The 18,950-nt window shown below is 41.6% G+C and overlaps 1 protein-coding gene across 2 annotated transcripts in view; it reads left to right on the top strand.

Moving 5' to 3' along the window:
* Positions 1–18,950, top strand: part of EGFLAM (EGF like, fibronectin type III and laminin G domains) — a 77,938-nt gene that overhangs the window by 43,687 nt on the left and 15,301 nt on the right. For both annotated transcript variants that reach the window (XM_040580291.1, XM_040580290.1), the window contains exons 10-17: positions 1,922–2,022; positions 3,294–3,394; positions 4,435–4,579; positions 7,051–7,240; positions 10,589–10,714; positions 11,430–11,673; positions 16,221–16,332; positions 17,877–17,993. In XM_040580291.1, coding sequence (XP_040436225.1) covers positions 1,922–2,022; positions 3,294–3,394; positions 4,435–4,579; positions 7,051–7,240; positions 10,589–10,714; positions 11,430–11,673; positions 16,221–16,332; positions 17,877–17,993 — 1,136 coding nt within the window. The remainder of the gene's footprint in view (positions 1–1,921; positions 2,023–3,293; positions 3,395–4,434; positions 4,580–7,050; positions 7,241–10,588; positions 10,715–11,429; positions 11,674–16,220; positions 16,333–17,876; positions 17,994–18,950) is intronic.

The raw sequence follows: 18,950 nt of genomic DNA, 5'->3' as shown, positions 1-18,950 counted from the left end.
GTAGCCCCAGCACTTGTGTCAGGCAGCCTGGGGCAAGGGAGGAACAATACTCCTTCCCAGTTCAGAAAGTGTGACCTGAAGCTTGGGTCAATGTGAGGAGGTGGTGTTGTCTCCGTCAGGACTTGCCATCAGGACTTGCCACTTATGTTCTCACCTCCCGGCAGGGTACCTGAGCCAGAGAAAGAGCTTGCTGAGCTGAAGGAGGCCATCAGCTTCTCCCTCCCTTGCCACTCTCCTGTCCTCTCTGCAGACTAACCTTGCCCTGGCACTGGGTCTGACACTGAGCTGATCACCTGGTGGGCCAGTCAACTTGCTTTCCCCACCACGGGAGCAATTTTTCTTCTGGTTTGGTGGCCAAGGGCTCAGGTGACTGCCAGAGCTTGTGCAAACAAGGTGTCCCATTGCTTGTAGTGGTGCTGTCCCACCAGCTAAGAGCGAGCTGATCCGTCACTCTGCATGCTGATCTGACCGGCCAAGGCCCTGCCGCACAGCAGAGCATCAGGGACACACATTTCTTCTGAAGGCTAGTGTTAGACATTCATGATGCAGTGTTGTGCACTGGGGATACAGACACCAAGGGTGTTTGATCTTCCCCTCCGGGTGCTGGAGTAAAGAAAGCTCATTCTGAAAACAGTCTGTTGTGACTCAGTCACATGGAACAGCTGCAGATGTGATTTTTGGCCTTGATCAAGTGTGAAGAGTCAAAGATTTATTTGAACTGACAGCTGTATACAGCTTGTAGAGCAGGTTTGCAAACATCAGGCCAAACCCACTATTTTTAACAAGGCAGCGCGCTATTCCTTGGTAAGCAGTAGCATCATGTACCAATATTCCCTTGTTCTGAATTTCTTCACAGCAGCCAATATTATTAAACAGTATATTAATCTGAATGAAAACAGTCTTTTCTTTGCCATCAGCAGCTGCATGGAGCTCTGGTCCAGTCAGCTCTGTTTGTGATCAGGGCATGAGTTAACTGCCGTCTGCTGTGGTTGCATTCAGGTTTATAGCATCCGTTCTCTTCACCACAGCCTAAAATGTATGTCTTGCAAACAAAAAAGCTGAGTTCTGTATCCAGATCCAAATATGCAAGAAAAACCTAGTCAGTATTTAAATAGCAAAAATCCTTCCTTCCTGATTAGACTTAGATCCACTGCAAAAATAAGAGTTCAGGCCTGAAATTGTGTCTGTCCTCAGAGCTTCTTAGGAAAATGAGCTGCAAAGGTAGAAGTAAGACATCCCTCTGGTTTTCTTTTCCTGTGCTGAAGCCAGGGTGCATAAGACTACAGGGGGTGAGGATTGCTAATGCTGGCTGACAAGAGCAATGTGAAGGACCACCATTGCAGCCAGTGATGGAGAGATGCTTTGCAGGGACTCTCTTCTCCCCATCACTCCGTTTAGCTTCTGCCTTGAGCTGGCCTGAGGGAAGTGTTGGAAGAAGCTGGGCTCTTATCAGCCATCCAAGGATTTTCCAGATGCTGGATGCAGCAGCTATGGAGCAGCCGTGACTAATGCGGTGTAGAGTCTGGCTGCATTGCCAGCATATGTTTTTATAGTCCCACAAAACAGAAAATTACTTAGTTGTCTTTGTGTTCAACGAATTCTCAGAAGAAGATAAATATAAAGTTGATGGTTTCTGTCTTCTGTAACAAGGACGAAAATCTGGAGAGGGTTCCACTGAAGTCAGTGATTAAACTGTTGAGCAGTATTTGGCCCCAAGTATCCTGTTTCTTTCCAAGTTCATCAGGTCCTTGGGAATAAAGGAATTAGTTATGAAAGGTGGTGGGAGGACATAGTTAACTGATTGTTGGTTGCTGCTGCCTAATGGTTGTCTCTGGAGGAGCTCTGCCTGGTGTTATCTAGTGCTAAATGTGTATATCCATTTTTATATGAAAGAAAACTTGCTTCTGTCTTTGTTTTTCAGATATTATTATCCAGTATCCTCAGTTCTCTGGCTACTCATACATCACCTTTGAACCACTTAAAAACTCCTATCAGACATTTCAAATTACCGTTGAATTCAGGGTAAGTTTAAGCAATTCCAAGCTCACATAGGAGCTTTAAATCTTATTTGCTTATTTTGATGCTTTGTACAGTGGAACAAAAACTTAGCTTCAGTATAGCTTATAATTCAATTTATAAGCTATACTTATAAATTGAGCCTATGCATAATCTTCATCTCTAAAGATCTGGCTTCACCTTCAGTGAATGCAGATGAAGTTGGTAAACTGAGCTTAAGTATTTACACCCATTGTTGGTAGGCGACGCATGACAGGATCCCTGGAACTAGCGGTACTGATGTTGCAGACCAGTAACAACATATGTTGGCAAAGTTAGAGCTCTGTGAATAAGCTACAGGCTGAAGTATACCTGGAATTTTTTGTGAATTACAGTTTGGAAGTGGCTTGAAGTATCTCTGCATATAAGGAACTGTGATCTTGTACTGACTAAGGTACTGCCCTGTATTCAGAGTTACTTTCCAACCTTGCAAGATTTATTTTCCACCCCTGAAGTTTGGGGCACTAGCTACCAGTACATGCAAGATACTGGACTACTTAAACTACACGTCTGAAGTTATGGGGTGCATCCCTCAGTGACTTGTGTTAATGCAGTCTGTGTATTATGGACAGAACTGGTAGGGATGCCTATAGGGAGGGTGGCTGAGCTCTCGGATGCACGCCTGCTCCCACGAGAGGCAAACTTGCCAGCCTCACAGCCTAGGAGTGAGACTGTCACCAGAGCAGCAGCAGTCTGTGGCCTCACGCAGTGAACTAACACTTCTCTGGCGATTTGTCAGTGTAAAATGCAGGATGGCTGCGAAAAGCCACTGTGTCAGCTGCCATGCACATATGGAGGAATCCTGCCTGCGCAGGTTGTTCGGCTTGAAAAGTGTCAGGATCACTGAAGGTGTGAAGCAGGGTGTGTGTATTCATGTGCAGTAAGTTATGTGTCTACACTAAACAGGCTTCCTAGGACATCCTTGTTAGACTTTGTGCTCAGAGGTCCCATATGGGACACGTCTGACAGTCTGTAATGCTTTCAGGCTTGTTTTTAAGTATGGTAGTATCATACTGTAAATAGATGTTCTTAAACCTCTTAAACATGAAGGCAATGTTTTTCTGGATTCTTCAAATGCAATATTCAAAACTGACTAGCAATTTCTGATCCTGCAAGTTAAAAACCCCATTTGAAAAATGCTGTCCCTTTTCTGGAGAAAAATCCCCCAATGCTGCTTGCTTTTATCTGTTACTCTGAGGCTTGGACTTTGATTTTTTATGTTGATGCAATGATTGCAGGCAGAATCAGAAGATGGTTTGCTGCTATACTGTGGAGAAAATGAACACGGCCGTGGTGATTTTATATCTCTGGCAATCATCCGGCGTAGCCTCCAGTTCAGGTAAAACCTCTACCCTACACCAGGTGTAAAGAGAAGGGGCGATTGCTGCCTCCTGGGACTGCTATATTTGATAAATATCTGCTGTGTCTTCGACTCCTTCCCCATGCAGTGCACGAAAATGAGCGTATTCTTCAACTTTTTTTTCTCTTAGCCTTCTTTAGTGTGTGGACATGTGCCCTGCTGAATTCAGTTTTCTTCAAGGCATTAGTCTGGGGTTCATTGCTATGTTATCAGGAACGCCAGTGAGCCACGGTATTTGTTAAGATTATGCTGTATTGAGCTGTACATAGTCAATGCTTTTTTTCTTCACAGCAAAAGGGCCTGCAAATAATGTAGCAAAATCATAACATTAATTCCAGCAAAGAGCCTGGAACTTCATCCTGTATCCCTTACTTAGATAAGATTTGCAGGTATTTTAAATGAAGATGGAGGGAGTTTCTTGCAGTCCCATAGATATGAAGCATATGAAAGAGTATCTCAAGGATCTCCTTACTTGGGAGGGTGAGTCCTCTGAAAGTGGGGACTAACAAAGTGGGTGTTGTGCCCTAGTTGTGTTTCTGTTCACCTGCACTGAACAGCAGTCAGAAAATGCTCCACATCCAGCTCCACAGAGGTGCTCCTGGAGGTCTCTTTCTTAATCAGTACTGAGCTTCATATAGAATCACAGAGTTATTGATACAGTGCTGCCTTTCACCAGGGAGCTAGAGAAATTCCCAAGAGAAATTACTGTGATAGCAGGAACTCAGATTGTAATACCCTCCATCCTGAAACAGTTTCAGCTGTCGGCAAGCTTTGCAATGCACTTGGTATGGCCAGACAATGCAAAATCTTCTCCATGGGAGAAAGACAGATAATGAAGTTTGAGACTTAGAACAGATCATATGTGGACCTGCTGTCTAATTTTCCTGTGGTCTGCTAATATGCAATGTGAAACAGAGAGGTTCCCAGGAGTGAAGGGAGTATTTTGAATCTAAAAATTACTTTCAGTTATTTGGTTAATGTAAGATTGTCACCTTGCCCTGTCTGTCTCATGCTCCCAGGTTCAACTGTGGCACTGGAGTTGCAGTCATAACGAGTGAAAACAAAATCAAGCTGGGGAACTGGCACAGCATCACACTGTTCAGAGACGGGGTGAATGGCTGGCTCAGGATGGACAACGATGCTCCAGTGACAGGAAGGTCTCAGGTAGGTAATCCTGCACCTGCAGCTCGACCTTGGGCTCTCTCGAGGTTATGATAACATTGTTTCTTGCCAGAAGAAGTCTGATCAGATTTTAAAAGTACATTTTTATTTATCAGTGTTGGGACATTTAAGTGAACCAAGATCAGTGTACATATTACTCTTCCACATATGTATTCTAGAAATCACAGAGATAAATATCCCAGCGCTGAATCCCATCAGTTTCCCTGTCGTCCTCCATACTTGCTGTGCTGCCCTTCTGCTACACTTCACTAGTCTCAGGTACAGGCTGCTGTTCACAGTTTGCCAGGTTTTACAGCTGCTGTCCCTGACTGCTTTGTTTTTCAAGCCTCAGAGAGCTGCTCTGCTTCCTCAGCCAGAAAAATTAGGTATGCATGTATATATGTTTAAATGTAATGTGCATATAGCCACACAACGTTTGTATACAGAATTGTAATGACATGTATGCCATGGACATAGATTTAAGTACAGTAATGGAGACAGACATTGTGTCTTCACTTATGTTAACACCAACAATTTTGTATGAGGCCGCCAAGAAAAAATATAACAGAGGAAGATGTCTGGACTTGGTCATCAGTTGCCAGGCCAGAAAACAGAAGTGAAGTCACTGAAACAAGAAGGCAGTTGGAAATTATTTCAGATGTCTTTCCTTTTGCCTTTGATAGCCATTATTAGCCTGCTATCCCTAGCCCAGCAAAAAAAGTGGCTTCAACATCTTGTTACTTTACACTTTCATTTGCAGACACACTGAAAAAAATGCTGTGCATTGAGTTCTCCTCAGCTGGAAATGACAGAGGAAAGGGTTTCAATATCTGTCAGGTGTTGATACATGTTACCAATGTTACAAGGGTGTGCAAAAGGGCAAATGTGAATCAGGAAGGGTATGTCCAGTAGAGACTAACGCCATTGTACAGCACTTCGGTAAGATGGCATCAGGCTATGCAGGGCTATGGCCACCCAGAGCCGAGAAAGATGAAGTCGAAGAAGAAAAGGTGCAGCAAAGGGCTAGTAGGAGGGTTATGGTTCACAGAGTCTATTACAAGAAGAGTTTAACGGTGGACACACGCTTTTCTAGCTGTAGCTGCAGCAGAAAAAGGTTAATTGCTCTAGGTGGTGCTCTCCACCAGAACTTGCTGCTTCTCTAGTATTGTTGCTCCAGTGTCCTACCCAGCCGTTCCAAGGTAGAATGACCTGAATTATTGTCAGCAGAGTGGCAGTGTTTTCTGACCTCGTTCATTTTTACTTGACACAGAGAAGAGAACCTTGACAGACAGAGCCAGGCAGGAGCATCAAAGGCGACAGGAGATGGCAGCGGGTTGGAGGCAGGCTGGAGAGCTGTATGCCCACAGCCCTGGCATGTGCCCATCATGAAACCCTGTGGAAATCTGAACTCTTTTTAGCTACAGGCTCTACCTGAATTATTTTTCCCAGCTGAACTTGGTATCTGTTTGACATGTTTCTACAGCGCACTGTGCAGCAAACACCTGTAGAATCAATAAACTTGGCTTATTTAGCCTGGCAAAATATAGGCTGTAGGGATATAATTTTTTATTATAAACACTATGGAGGCAGGGAAGGAGTGAAAAATCCAGAAAGATTTTAGGCTAAAGGTCAGTGCTGTCAGAAGGACACATTGGTAAAAACTGGCCATGAAAAAGTGTAGGAATTTTGAGTGTTTTCTTCTAAAGGGCAGCAATGTTTTAAAACAGCCTCTGAGCGCGAGGCAAAAGACATATGTTCTGATAGATCGATGGAAGGGATTATGACTTCATTGCCCACAATAGCATTAAGTTTGATTCAGTGGTCCAAAAATGGTCTGGTTTTTTTTTCTTGATCCTGCCTGTGCACTGTAGCAGTGCTAGTAAACTTGTATGTGTATAATACTATAGGCAGGTTAACACCAAAAAAAAAAAAGAAAAAAAAGAAAAAAAAGATGGGGAGTAAATTTAGTGCTGGAAAAGTGAGCTGAACCATACTGAAGTTGTAATTTTATTGGATTTTTGCGTTGTCTTTGTTTTTGCTGGTTTTTGGTTGGGTTTTTTGTCGTTTCATTATTGTTAACACTAAGCACTTGCTGGGTTCTGTCCAGAGGGCACTATCACATTGGTCTGTGTCCCTCAGCGCTTAGAGTTTAGAAGACAAACAATTTTGACAAAGTAAATTAAAGTATTGCAGCAAAAGATCGATCACAGTCCCTTCTTGGGACATAGTGATTTTTAAGTTTTTGATTGTGCTTTTAATAGTCTATATTATCGCGATGGATGCGGGTGCAAAAAGTAACATTTAAAGAGTGATTGAAGGAATGAGTAATGGAAAGGAGTTACCAATGAACAACTTCCATATCCTCTGATACAATTCTTTGTAGAGAAAAAAATCGGTACGTACCCAGTGTGGCTTAGTTAGTTATCCTGTGTTATGTCTGTTCTACATGATGTCATGCTCTGTTTTCCCTTCAGGGCCAGTATAGTAAAATCACGTTCCAGACTCCTTTCTACGTTGGTGGTGCCCCCAGCGTGTACTGGCTGGTCAGAGCCACAGGCACCAACCGTGGTTTTCAGGGCTGCGTTCAGTCACTCAGCATCAATGGGAAGATAATTGATATGAGGCCCTGGCCATTAGGGAAAGCTCTCAGCGGTGCTGATGTCGGTAAGTGTAATGGTATGGGGTCTTTAGTCAGCGGTAAACCAGGGGTTACTGGCTGTTGAAAAAAATTGAGCAGTAGTCCAGGTCTGAGCGGTGGAGGGTGCTGTCTCTATTTTTGGCATGGTATTTCTCTATGACTTTGCACATTGGTTTTGCTGGGTCTATAGTAGGAGGGTTTATCACACTGTGCAAGTAGACATCACTGTTTAGTATACCAAAACCCCCTATGGACATGGTTATCCTGCACAATGCATAGTAAAATCAGTACCTATGGGCAAACAGGAAACTCAGTATTGGAGATTTAGTTACATCTGCACCAGTATTTCTACCAGCATAGGATGCCTCTTCATGCTCCTGACTGACAGTCACATCGTCAGGAAATCAATAGTATGTACACTGTGTTTGTATTTAAAACCCAACAAAACGAGTTTTGCCTGAAGGCATCATTGCACTTGTCCAAAGCAATGCAGGGATATTTCAAACCTACAGCAGTGCTGTGGCCATTACAAAGGACTTCTCCCCATTAAACCCCATTACTGCTGAGGCAAATAGGCTTTCCTGGTTACCATCATTGTTTTCATTTCCAGAGTCACAGTATGTTTTAAAAAACACCATGGAATAAATTCTTTCAATAGCTTTATGAAGTGGTATTATAATATTATCTCCCCTTCACAGATTAAAAGATGGAGAAGTAGGGAAGTTAATAAACTGATTCTGTCTTACTTATTCATCAATATTTCACCCACATAATGGGCACTTGGAAAAATAGACAGGGCAACAAAATCCTTGCTTTAATGACCCCCCAAGTCTAAACAGTCTAAGAGTAAGAGTAAACCCAAGTCGCAAAGCAAGTGGTAAAGGGCAGGAAACAGATCTCATATCACTGAACTCTGCATGCCATGCTTCAGCCACAAAGTCATCTTTCTTCTCTTCTGTAGCTGTGCATTTGGCAACCCAAGAAGGAAGTGATTAATTAGAAACGTCTTAACAATTGCTCTGTATTCTCTAGAAACCATGACCACACTTCTGTGCAATATAGGGGGAGAACAGAGTGGCCCAAGAAGCAGATGTTGAAAAGAAAAAGACTTTGGAAGCAGAAAGTAATTTCACGATAGAGTGAGAATCTATGGAATTTAGGTAGACAGATGAAAGCCCTGCTGAAGTTCTCTTGAGTTCTAATCTCTATTGCCTTTTGGGTTGCAGCTAGCTGCATTCCCATCCGTGAATGCTCCACATACTACTGCATTAGCAATCAACATCAATGAAAATAAAGGCTGCGTTCTGCTATGTGTGACTCACAACTGATAGAGCCTTACTGTCCTTACGTGACTGCACACACTTATATGAAACTCTGCAAAGGGAGACTTGCAAACAATATGCCGTATAAGTTAAGCTTAAAATAAATAAATTGCAAGTGAACTTTACTAGGGCTTAGGGATGGTGTTTGCTAGCCAGTCTTCTGTTTCTTTTCTATTGGCATAGTGTATAAATCAGGAGCGCTGCGGTACATGGACCACAGAATTGAGGGTGGGGAGGAGAGGGCTCCATCCCACCCCTACACCATCTCTGCTGGCTATATCTTAGCTCACCAAACTGTGAGATAAGGGGCTGACAGGGGAGACAGTGCTCGTGGTTTGGAGCAGGCATGACAGGACCTTGGACTCCCGCTGGTCTTCATCTACCCTTCTTCATCTACCACTGCAGCCAAGCAGATGCAGCTGTCAGGCCTGTGGTTTGCCTTTTTGGTGTAGTCACCTGTGCTGGCCCAAAGGCAGTCACTGACACTGTGAGAGCAGCCTGGCCATTACAGTGCAGCCCAGAAGGGGAAAAGGTGGCTCAATGGGCACTGTGAGCACCCCTGCTCCCATGGCGGGGCATGGGGCAGCTGTCTGGATGGCTAATTGTCCGCTTCCAAGTGGAAGGAGAATTTGTTCCCTTCCAGGAGGCTTGTACATTTTGTTTATGCTCCTTGTGTTAGCCCTGGAGCTGTGTGTTGTGGCTCAGACCTTCCCTCTCTACAATGATAAATTGTAGATGTAGAAGTCTCCTAGTAGGAAATTTGTAGATGTAACAAGTCTGGTCTGGCAGGGAGTACCAGGTGACCCAAGAGTACTGCTTTTGTCCTGAGTCAGTGAGAAAGGTTATTTTCCACCGTGGACAGCAGAGTGATCAGGGTGAATCAGAACATCAACCATTTACATCTGCATACTTCTCTGTGCTTTTCTTTCTGGCAATGGGATGGGAATTCAGACTGTAAAGCTGGTGCTGTACTAACACAAGTACCTTACTGAAGATTTGCAGAGTCCTGGTCTGGAAACCTTCTTTACAGTCAAAGGCTGTATTTAAACAAAACAAGAAGGACATACTCCCTTCCTGCAGTAGTTCTGCAAGACCTCTCTCAGTTATCTCAGATAACAAAACTCCAGTGTTTACTGTCAGAGCTACCTCACAAGACTTGTGTCATCCCAGAGGGAGTATTTCAATGTGCCTCAAAATAAATGTGTAATTGTTTATTATAAACATTTAGCCCCTGCAAAGGATGTGCTTGCACTTCTATAGCACACATGTTTAATTTGGCCTTTCTGAATGTATAAGATCAGTTTGTTTCTATCAACGAGGGGAGAATTATTTAATCAGAAACCAAAACAAAGGAGAAATTAAACAGAATCAACAAGAACTTCCAGTATATGTACATATGACCATTGCATAATCAACTATATAGATAGCAGTTTTAAAAACGAAGTAAGTAAATTATTTGTTCAAACAATTTCAGCTTAATTCAAAAAAGAAGAAATCATCTCCTTGTTATTTTAGTTGATGTGCCAGTGTGGTAGAAATGCTTCTTAAAAAGGCCATATGCAGATGATGTAGATCCCTTTTAGTGTAGACAAGAGGACTGACAACCTCATTTTAGTTAATAAGATTAGTTGAAGGTGATTAATACTTTCCATGCTTACTATGACATGTATTTACAAAGAAGCACTTAAGGTAATTGAAATTGAGTAAGTCACAGTGCTTGTAAACAATCTACAGATATTTCTGTTTTATGGGAAAATACAGATACGAACAAGAGCAGAAGAACAGTAATCAAGGGAGTGATTGAGAGGTACAACTGTCATGCTTTGTAAGTAAGGGCTAATTTTTACTATTTTTAAGGCCTCTTGCTGGTCTGGTACTAAAAACAAGTGCTAAAAATCAAGTTACCTTGTTTAAATTGCACACCATGTAACAAACTGGGAAAGAATCTAGGCAGGAGAGCAAATTGTATTGGTTAGTAGGAATGATCAACAGCCAAATAAATCTTGTTTGGCAAATTTCTCTGCTAAATCAGTGTTCTGGCTCTCTGTTTAGGTGAGTGTAGCAGTGGCATCTGTGATGAGGCGTCCTGCATCAACAGTGGTACCTGTACTGCAAGCAAAGCAGATTCATACATTTGCCTTTGCCCTCTTGGATTTAAAGGACATCATTGTGAAGAAGGTGAGAGGATGCTGGTCTGCTTATATTTCTTTGTATGTGTTATTGAGTGATCAATGTCTTTTCCACAGTGAGGTCTTATGCTATGACATGGACAGAAGAGAGTACTTGTTACTTCATCTTTTTTAAAATTACATAGTGAAACCCTCCCCCACCATTCACTTTGGGGCTACATCCAGCTCCTACACAGCCAGTGATTCTCAAGCCTCTTTGCTTATTAAAACTAACGATAATTAAGCTTCTCAAGCTTACTTTTCAGGAGTTAAAATAATGTACCACTCCACAAGTGCACATTAACTGTAAAAAAATCCCCACTTTCTCCTAAAACCAGTGTCAGTTGTATATTCTGAAAGGTAAAGGACTCAATTGCAGATACAAACAAATAGTCATATTCATGCAGCATCATATTCTGTGCTGCAGAACTTTTCATGCCACCTCCCACTGTGTGCGTGCTTGCTACTTTGGAAAACACTGTGCTGAATCACTGAAGAAAAGGAGCACAAGGCTTTATAATACAAGTACATCCCTGGAAAAGGAAGGGATTGAGGAGTGAAACAGTGCTGGCTAGGAAAAAAAATATTTGGAAAATTAAATTTTTAGGTTGTTTTTCTTAGCATTAGCTCTGAGTACTTTACAAAGGGAACTGACACTGGTTGGTAGGAGTCAATCCCTTACCTTTGAGCCTCAAATGACCTGCTTGTGTATTCTGGATTTCCAGCACTCACCTTGGCCATACCTCAGTTCAACGAGTCCTTAAGGTCATTTGCTAGCACACCCTGGCCCTTGGAACCACAGAATTACCTTTCCTTCATGGAGTTTGAGATGACGTTTCGTCCAGATTTAGAGACTGGTGTCCTTTTGTACAGCTACGACACAGACAGCAAGGATTTCCTCTCCATTAACTTGGTGGCTGGTTACGTGGAGTTCAGGTTTGACTGTGGCTCAGGAACGGCTGTTATCAGGTAAATGGTGTTGCTGGTGTTTCTTTCCCAACAGTGCCGCAGTGCTGATCCAGGGGAGGAATGTGCTGGAAAGAGTAATATATAGCCTATAATGAGGTATGGCAGCCTGTCAGCCTCTAGCGCCTACTTCTTCTAAGGAAGCACAGAAACACTAGAGCTCTGTTCAAGGGGACAGGATTTTCTTCCTACATAAGTATATGTTTCAAAACTTTATTATCAACATTACCAGTTGTGACACCATCTTGCTGCAGTGTTACTTTTGTTTCTGTATGTTATCGCAGAAATTCCCTTCTTGCCTCCATGACATTGTACCCTAGCTAGTCAAGGGATCTATACATACTTTACGCATATACTTTCTAGCCACGGGGTTGCACAATATTGGCACTTCTGTGAGCATCCTCCTCCCTGGTCTCCAGTGCCAGGCAGTGAAGTATGGGGCTGCGGGTGTCACAAGAAGATACACCTCCACTTCCCCCCTTTCCACATAGTGCTGTTCTGGGGGGCGTCTGAGGCTCATACCCAATTTATGTAACTTAAGCAGTCTAAAAGATAAATACATGGTTTATTTATCATGACATGGAAGTCAGCCAGGCTTCCAGGCAAAGACAGACTTCTGAGAATGATTCATCACTTCCTAAAATTAATGTCTAGGATAGGAGCAACAAAATGCCTTAAAAAATGCGCATTCTCTCAGTGTAACTGAGTGCCCAGTCTCTGGACTCTTCTGAAAAGGCGATGGGACGAAGATAGGCACTCAGTACTTGGATGTCATCCAAGAGGCTGCCAGTTTGACCAGGCTGACCTAGTATTTAGAAATAATTTCTATAAAGCTTATGCAAAATGTGCACACTGTCTGCAGGTCTTGTATACTGTATGTTTCCTGTGGATGGACATGAGGGATTTTGTCTTTACTGCGATTAGGAGAAATGTACTGATTTTCCACTGAATCTGGACTCGAGCAAACAAATCCATTCAGACGACAAAGTGAGAGATGAAATTTCAAGGGAGCAAATGCAAAATAATGCACAATCCTAACAATGCACAGCTGTGGCAATACAGTTACTGTTGTCAGATAGAGAAAGATCCTGGAGTCACCATGGATGGTTCTGTGAAAGCAATAGCTAACTGCTTAGAGACAAATATAGAAATGTAAACACAATGTGGAGAATTATTAGGAGTGGAATAAGCAACAATGCCTCTGCAAAAACCCGCAATGCACTTCATCTTGAAAAACTGCTGCCATTCTGGTCACTTCATTTCCAAAGAGATTAGCAAAATTAAAAAAAAATATATAAAATAGTGGTGTTGATATCCGGGGGAGGGAAAGAAACAGTTTCCACAAATACAGCAGGACCCTTCAACCTGGAAAAGAAAGAGTTTGGTGCAGCCATGATTGTGATTAAATTGTGAATAGCATGGAGATAAATAAGGTATTTTTATTCTGTATTTTTTCAATTAAAAAATTAGAATTAGAATGAATTAGAATCAGAATGCGTTAGAATTAGAATTAGAGTTAGAGTTAGAATTAGAATTAATTAAAATTAGAGTGAATTAGAATTAGAATTAGAATTAGAATTAGAATTAAAATTAAAATTAAAATTAAAATTAAAATTAAAATTAAAATTAAAATTAAAATTAGAAGGATCCCAGTTAAACTGTAAACCAAAAAAAGTAACTAACAAAGAAAATAAGACTTCTTTTTTTTTCAGACAGCACATAAATAAGTTGTGGAAATTAATTGTCACAGCATGTTACAGATGCCAGAACTATAAATAGGCTAAAAATACCCAACAACCATTAGACAAATTTGAAGAAAGCTCTGCTGCGGGAGATCAAACACGGTTGTACGGATGCAGTCTCTGACTCAGGAAATGGCTAAGTGACAGGTTGCCAGAAGCTGGGAGGATATGTCAAGGGAAGAATCACTTCATACTTGCCCTGTTCTTTTCTCTTGCTGAAAAGCAGCAGAAATAGCTAATGTCAGAGACCTTTGCTCCAACCCCAAATGGCCCTTCTTACAACAGCCTTCAGACTTTTTCTGCTTGCAGCCATCTAATTCCTATTATTACCGGCAAGTGTAAGGTATGAAAGTAGACATAAAATTTTTCCCCCAAAGAATATTGTAGCTTTTCAAAACACCTTGGACTAAAGTTTAACCAAGATGTAGGCTTGTAAAATGTAAAAGCACGTGGCTGGGAGTGGAAACTGCCCCTTTCAACTGGAAAGCAGAATAGCGAGCAGGACGCCAGCTAGCACCTGGGTCATGTGCAGTGGGGAAAAAAAAAAGTGAGGTGGGATAGCTGGGTAACAGGGGAGACTCATGACACTGGCAGGTTTCCCTGAAGGTTGTCAGGATGTCCTGTTCAGGCCCTTTTGCTAGATAATCTGGGCATCTCACACCCTGTCATCAGCTCTGTCAGTGATTAAATCAGATAAATAAATTTCCAGGGTTTTGTGCCTGCTTGGGCAATATCCACTGAAAAGTCTGCCTTGATCTTCACTATACCGCTTCACATCTACCCTTTGTCCTAAAAAGGGATATAACTCTGGTCATCCTGACTATCTCTTCCATAGGACAGGCTGTTAAATATTATAATATTATCAGAACACAATTATAATGTCTCTATAACTAAGGATAAGGCAAGCTCATCTGTGTATGGCAGCAGCAGCAGTAGGAAAGCTGACGCTGGTGAAGCATGGGTTTTGCCTGAAGTGACCTGGGGTGGAAGCAGTGTGGTGTGTGCAGGGGGCTCAGGAGGGAGCAGGGATGCCAAGCCAATGGACTGATGCAGAACCTGAGCTATTGAGCAAGTTGTCTCAGAGGAGAATTTGTTTTCCACTGGGATTTCCATTGACCAGGCATTTGCAGGATCAAGATCATCATGATTTAGTGTAGTTTTTAAGGTTCAGTTTATGCAGAGAGGTAATCCTTAATGTCACAGCACATGAAAGGCCAGAAGTGTTCAAGAGGCTGCAGAGTGTGTTACCAAACTCATGCTGGTTTCAAAAAGCCTGTGAATCCAAGAAGTAGTTTGCAACTCTGGAGTGATGACTGCAAAGCTTAATCGTCCCTAACTGTAATTAAATCTAGCAGAGCATGATGATGACCTAATCAGCAGAGGAGATAAAATGAATGCATTGCCACTTACTAGGTAGCCAAGCCTATCTGGTTCTGTTATATGTATATATTGACTTCTTAAGATGATAAAATTCTGTTGCCTGTTGGTTTACCCAAGATAGTTAAACCCTAAATGCTACTGCATATGAAAAAGGACAAGTGAATGGCGTCACTCGATGATATTTTTAATGGAAATTTTCTGGAAAAAAGCATTGAAGTAGTATTGCCAACATTGTCCAAACAGATGAAAATGGGCTTTGAGAAAATTTGGAGGAGCAAAATAGATACAACAAAAAGATTTCAAAGCTCAGGTTGATTGCTCAGAAAAAAAGAAAAAAAAAGAAATTGTTATTTTCACATCTTCAAGATTATATACCTTTTTTAATTAACATTTGAATCACTATTGACTCACTATTTCAAATCACATTTTTTTCAGTTCTTTCAATCTGAAATGTTTCTTTTTTGCATTTTTAAATGTAAGTAGCCTGAAAATACAAAACATTATTTCCCCCAAAACTACTTTGTATTTTTTCATTGAAAGACAGAACATCTTCAAGTGTCCTAGATAACATGGTTTCTGATTTTTCCAGCTTGACCAGTGAATCAAACACAAGTTTTTGTTGCTCCTGGAGGAAAGACTGCAAGATAACATTTAGATGTAAAATCTAGATATAAAAACAATGTAGTAAATTTGAAAACAAGATACAAAGTTCTGTAGAACATGCAAAGGGGAATGTGGTTTTGACCTTTATACTGGCTGCTGTTCATATTAGTCCTGAACTAATAAAGATTATAAGAACAGTTTTGAAATGCTTCCTTTGAGACTGGTGAATACTTTGCATAACTGAGGATTATTGTTCCGACCTAATATCTCATCGTATCATTAGGATCATATTTTAGTTACTTCTCCTTAACGTACACCTGCCAGGCTGTGCGCCTGTGTCCGTGTGTGTAGAAGTCACTGTAACAGGCTGCATAAACAGAGCTGATAAGCCAACACAAGGTAGTTCTGTTTTAAAAAAGGATGAAGAATGTGGGTCTAGACTGACCATTAAGTGGGAAGCTTTATCTCCAGGCTTACATCATATACAGCTAAGAAAAAAAATTGTCTTTATGCATTATAAATGACTGAGCAGAATAATTAGTTCATAGGTGTATTAAATGCATGCTGATTATAGGAATGTTTCACTTATAAATAAAAGTAGGGTGCTTGTTATTTGCTGTAGGAACATGGTCTTATTTTCCTTTGCTGACAGGGCTCAGAAGTTATGTTGCTTCCTTATAAGGAAAGAAACGCAGTGATTTGTTTTTATTTTTTATTTAAATAATCATCCCAGAGGACCTCACTTTTTAACATGACATTAATATTTGAAAATACTAGAAAAGCAAAAGTGTAAAATACTTGAAAGTTTTCTTCCCCTTAAAACAGGAGTGAAGAACCTGTCAGTCTGGGTCAGTGGCATGAACTGCGAGTGTCTCGCACAGCGAAGAATGGCATCCTGCAAGTGGACAAACAAAAGCCAGTGGAAGGGATGGCAGAGGTGAGCGTATGACATGGCTTGTCATGAATACGGTTGTTGGACTATAAAATGATTGCATAGTAAACTACACAGGCTTCTGGCAAAAAAAGTTCTTATAGGCTCAAAAAAGTATACGTGTTAGGCCAACATTTTCTTAAGCCCAAAACTGGAAGTTTGCACACGAAGTCTTCCCTCTGAGGACAGGGATCCTTGTAAAGGCAGATGAAATCTCAGCCTTATCCGCTCTTGCCATGTAACGACTCACTTTTTTGTGTTTGGTTCATACATGCTCTTGCGGTTCTTTTCTTGGTACTTAGTGGTTGTGGCTAGGTCTGTTGAACAATGTGTGCACTATGAAATGCGTCATCTGGAGAAGGAGGATACTGAAAATTACGTGCACAAAGTCCTGTTTTTACCTCTCTCTGAATATTGTGCTGGAAAGGTGAGCCAAAAGACAATTGTTTCTTTGTCTTTTCCTTGCAAAAGTTGTTATCAGGACAGAGTAAGGGCTGGAATACTCAGGCAGTTAATGACTTGCGTTTTTTTCTTCCTTCACCCAAAGGTCATAGTGAATCAATTTTGTAATAAGGTGAAATTTTGCTTGTACTGAGCAGTGTATTCACTCTAAACACTCAAATGCATACACAGAGGTACTTTCTTACCCCAAGAATCTGAGGCTAGAACTGGTTAGAAAATATCTTATTCTTTACTAGTGGGGAATGTGGCCAGAAAACCAGACTCCAGATCCTGTTAGCAGATGAATCTGCAGTTTTTTCTGTAAACTGGGAAACTATTTAAAGCTTAGACTTCCCTTGAAAAATATAAACAAATTGCAATTCCAGTTGTCTGTCAAGGAACAAATTGAGCAGGGAAACATTCAAACACAGCAGTCGAGATTTTAGATAGATGGGTCAAGATGAAGGCTCCTTTTTTTTTTTCTCTAAGTGCTACAGTGCAGCTGCAGAAGGAGCTGCCAGCAAAGAAATCACAGGTGCTTCTACAGGACTGGAATTACAGTTATCCTGTCCTTAGCTGTTAAACATCTTTCAGTTCACTCCAAGACCCTGACTAGTCCCATCATGTATCCTGAGCAACTGCTTGTGGTAACTAATGCAAACTTAACGTTTCTTTCATTTAGCCCGGTAACTTGCTATGGATTATCTTTTTACATGTTGGTAACATTAAATGAGTCTCTGTTGCATGGACTTTGCTCTGATTTTAACTTTATGAACCTAATTCTTGTTCTAGATTTATTCATTATACCTCAAGTCATTGCAAATAGAGCCAGATATGCAGTCAGAAATGACAACGAGTCAGTCTCCTTTCTTCCTTCAGTATTCCAGTTTTGAAATACTTCAGATTTTTCAGCTAATTTTGATTACGATAAAGCATGGTCACTAGAAAGTGTCCTACAGTGGCTTTCTGAAGAGAATTGTACAAAGAAATGCAATTAACGGAAGTAAAGAGGCATTAAAGTAAGCTGTAGCATCTAATGTTGGCTAATCTGAAGTTACAGGCATGGTTCTAGCTACTCTAATAAAATGTTATCCTTATGTTTATTGCAGGGGGCTTTCACACAGATTAAGTGCAGCTCGGAAATATTTATTGGCGGAGTCCCTAGTTATGATGCTGTGAAGAAGAACTCTGGGATCCTCAAACCTTTCAGTGGGAGCATCCAGAAGGTATTTGCCCAGAGAAACACATGGGAGGCATCCAGAGTACACTTTAGGTGGAAACATATCCTTATAGCACTTGCAATGGAAGTATTCAAAATACTCCCAAGATTTCACCTCAGGAGCCCACCACAAAGGGCTTAAACACATATTTCACAGTGAGAAGTCATTCTAACTTTAATAGGCAGTAAGTATTACTACTGCCAGTCTCCCTGTTGATTTCCCTCCTGTACGAATAAGTGAGCAGAAGCCATATGGGTTTTAGTTCAGGATGGTGCAAGATTAGAGTCCTCAGAGTGCCCTGTGGCATCGTATATAAATAAATGAACAGAAGAAATGCTTCAATACTTAAATGTATGCAGACCGGGGCAGCTAAATGTCTGATTTAACAGATACAGTTATGAGCAAAAAAGAATCATAGATTCCTAGACTCACAGAATGGTTTGGGTTGGAAGGGACCTTAAAGATCCTATAGTTCCAACCCCCCTGCCACGGGCAGGGACACCTTCCACCAGCCCAGGTTGCTCAAAGCCCCATCCAGCCTGGCCTTGGACACTGCCAGGGATGGGGCATCCACAACTTCTCTGGGCAGCCTGTGCCAGTGCCTCACCACCCTCACAGTAAAGCATTTCTTCCTAATATCTAATCTAAACCTACCCTCTTTCTGTTTAAAGCCATTCCCCCTTGTCCTACTGCTACATACCCTTACAAAAAGACCCTCTCCATCTTTCCTGTAGGGCCCCCTTTAGGTACCAAAAGGCTGCAATAAGGTCTCCCCAGAGCCTTCTCTTCTCCAGGCTGAACAACCCCAGCTCTCTCAGCCTGTCTTCATAGGCCAGGTACTCCAGCCAGACATTGATGAACTTCATGGCCCTCCTCTGGATCTGCTCCAACAGGTCCATGTCCTTCTTATGTTGGGGGGTGCTGAATGCAGTACTCCAGGTGGGGTCCCACCAGAGCGGAGCA

Source organism: Falco naumanni, chromosome Z, assembly GCF_017639655.2.
Source record: "Falco naumanni isolate bFalNau1 chromosome Z, bFalNau1.pat, whole genome shotgun sequence".
NCBI lineage: Eukaryota > Metazoa > Chordata > Aves > Falconiformes > Falconidae > Falco > Falco naumanni.
This window is presented reverse-complemented; position numbering and strand designations above follow the sequence as displayed.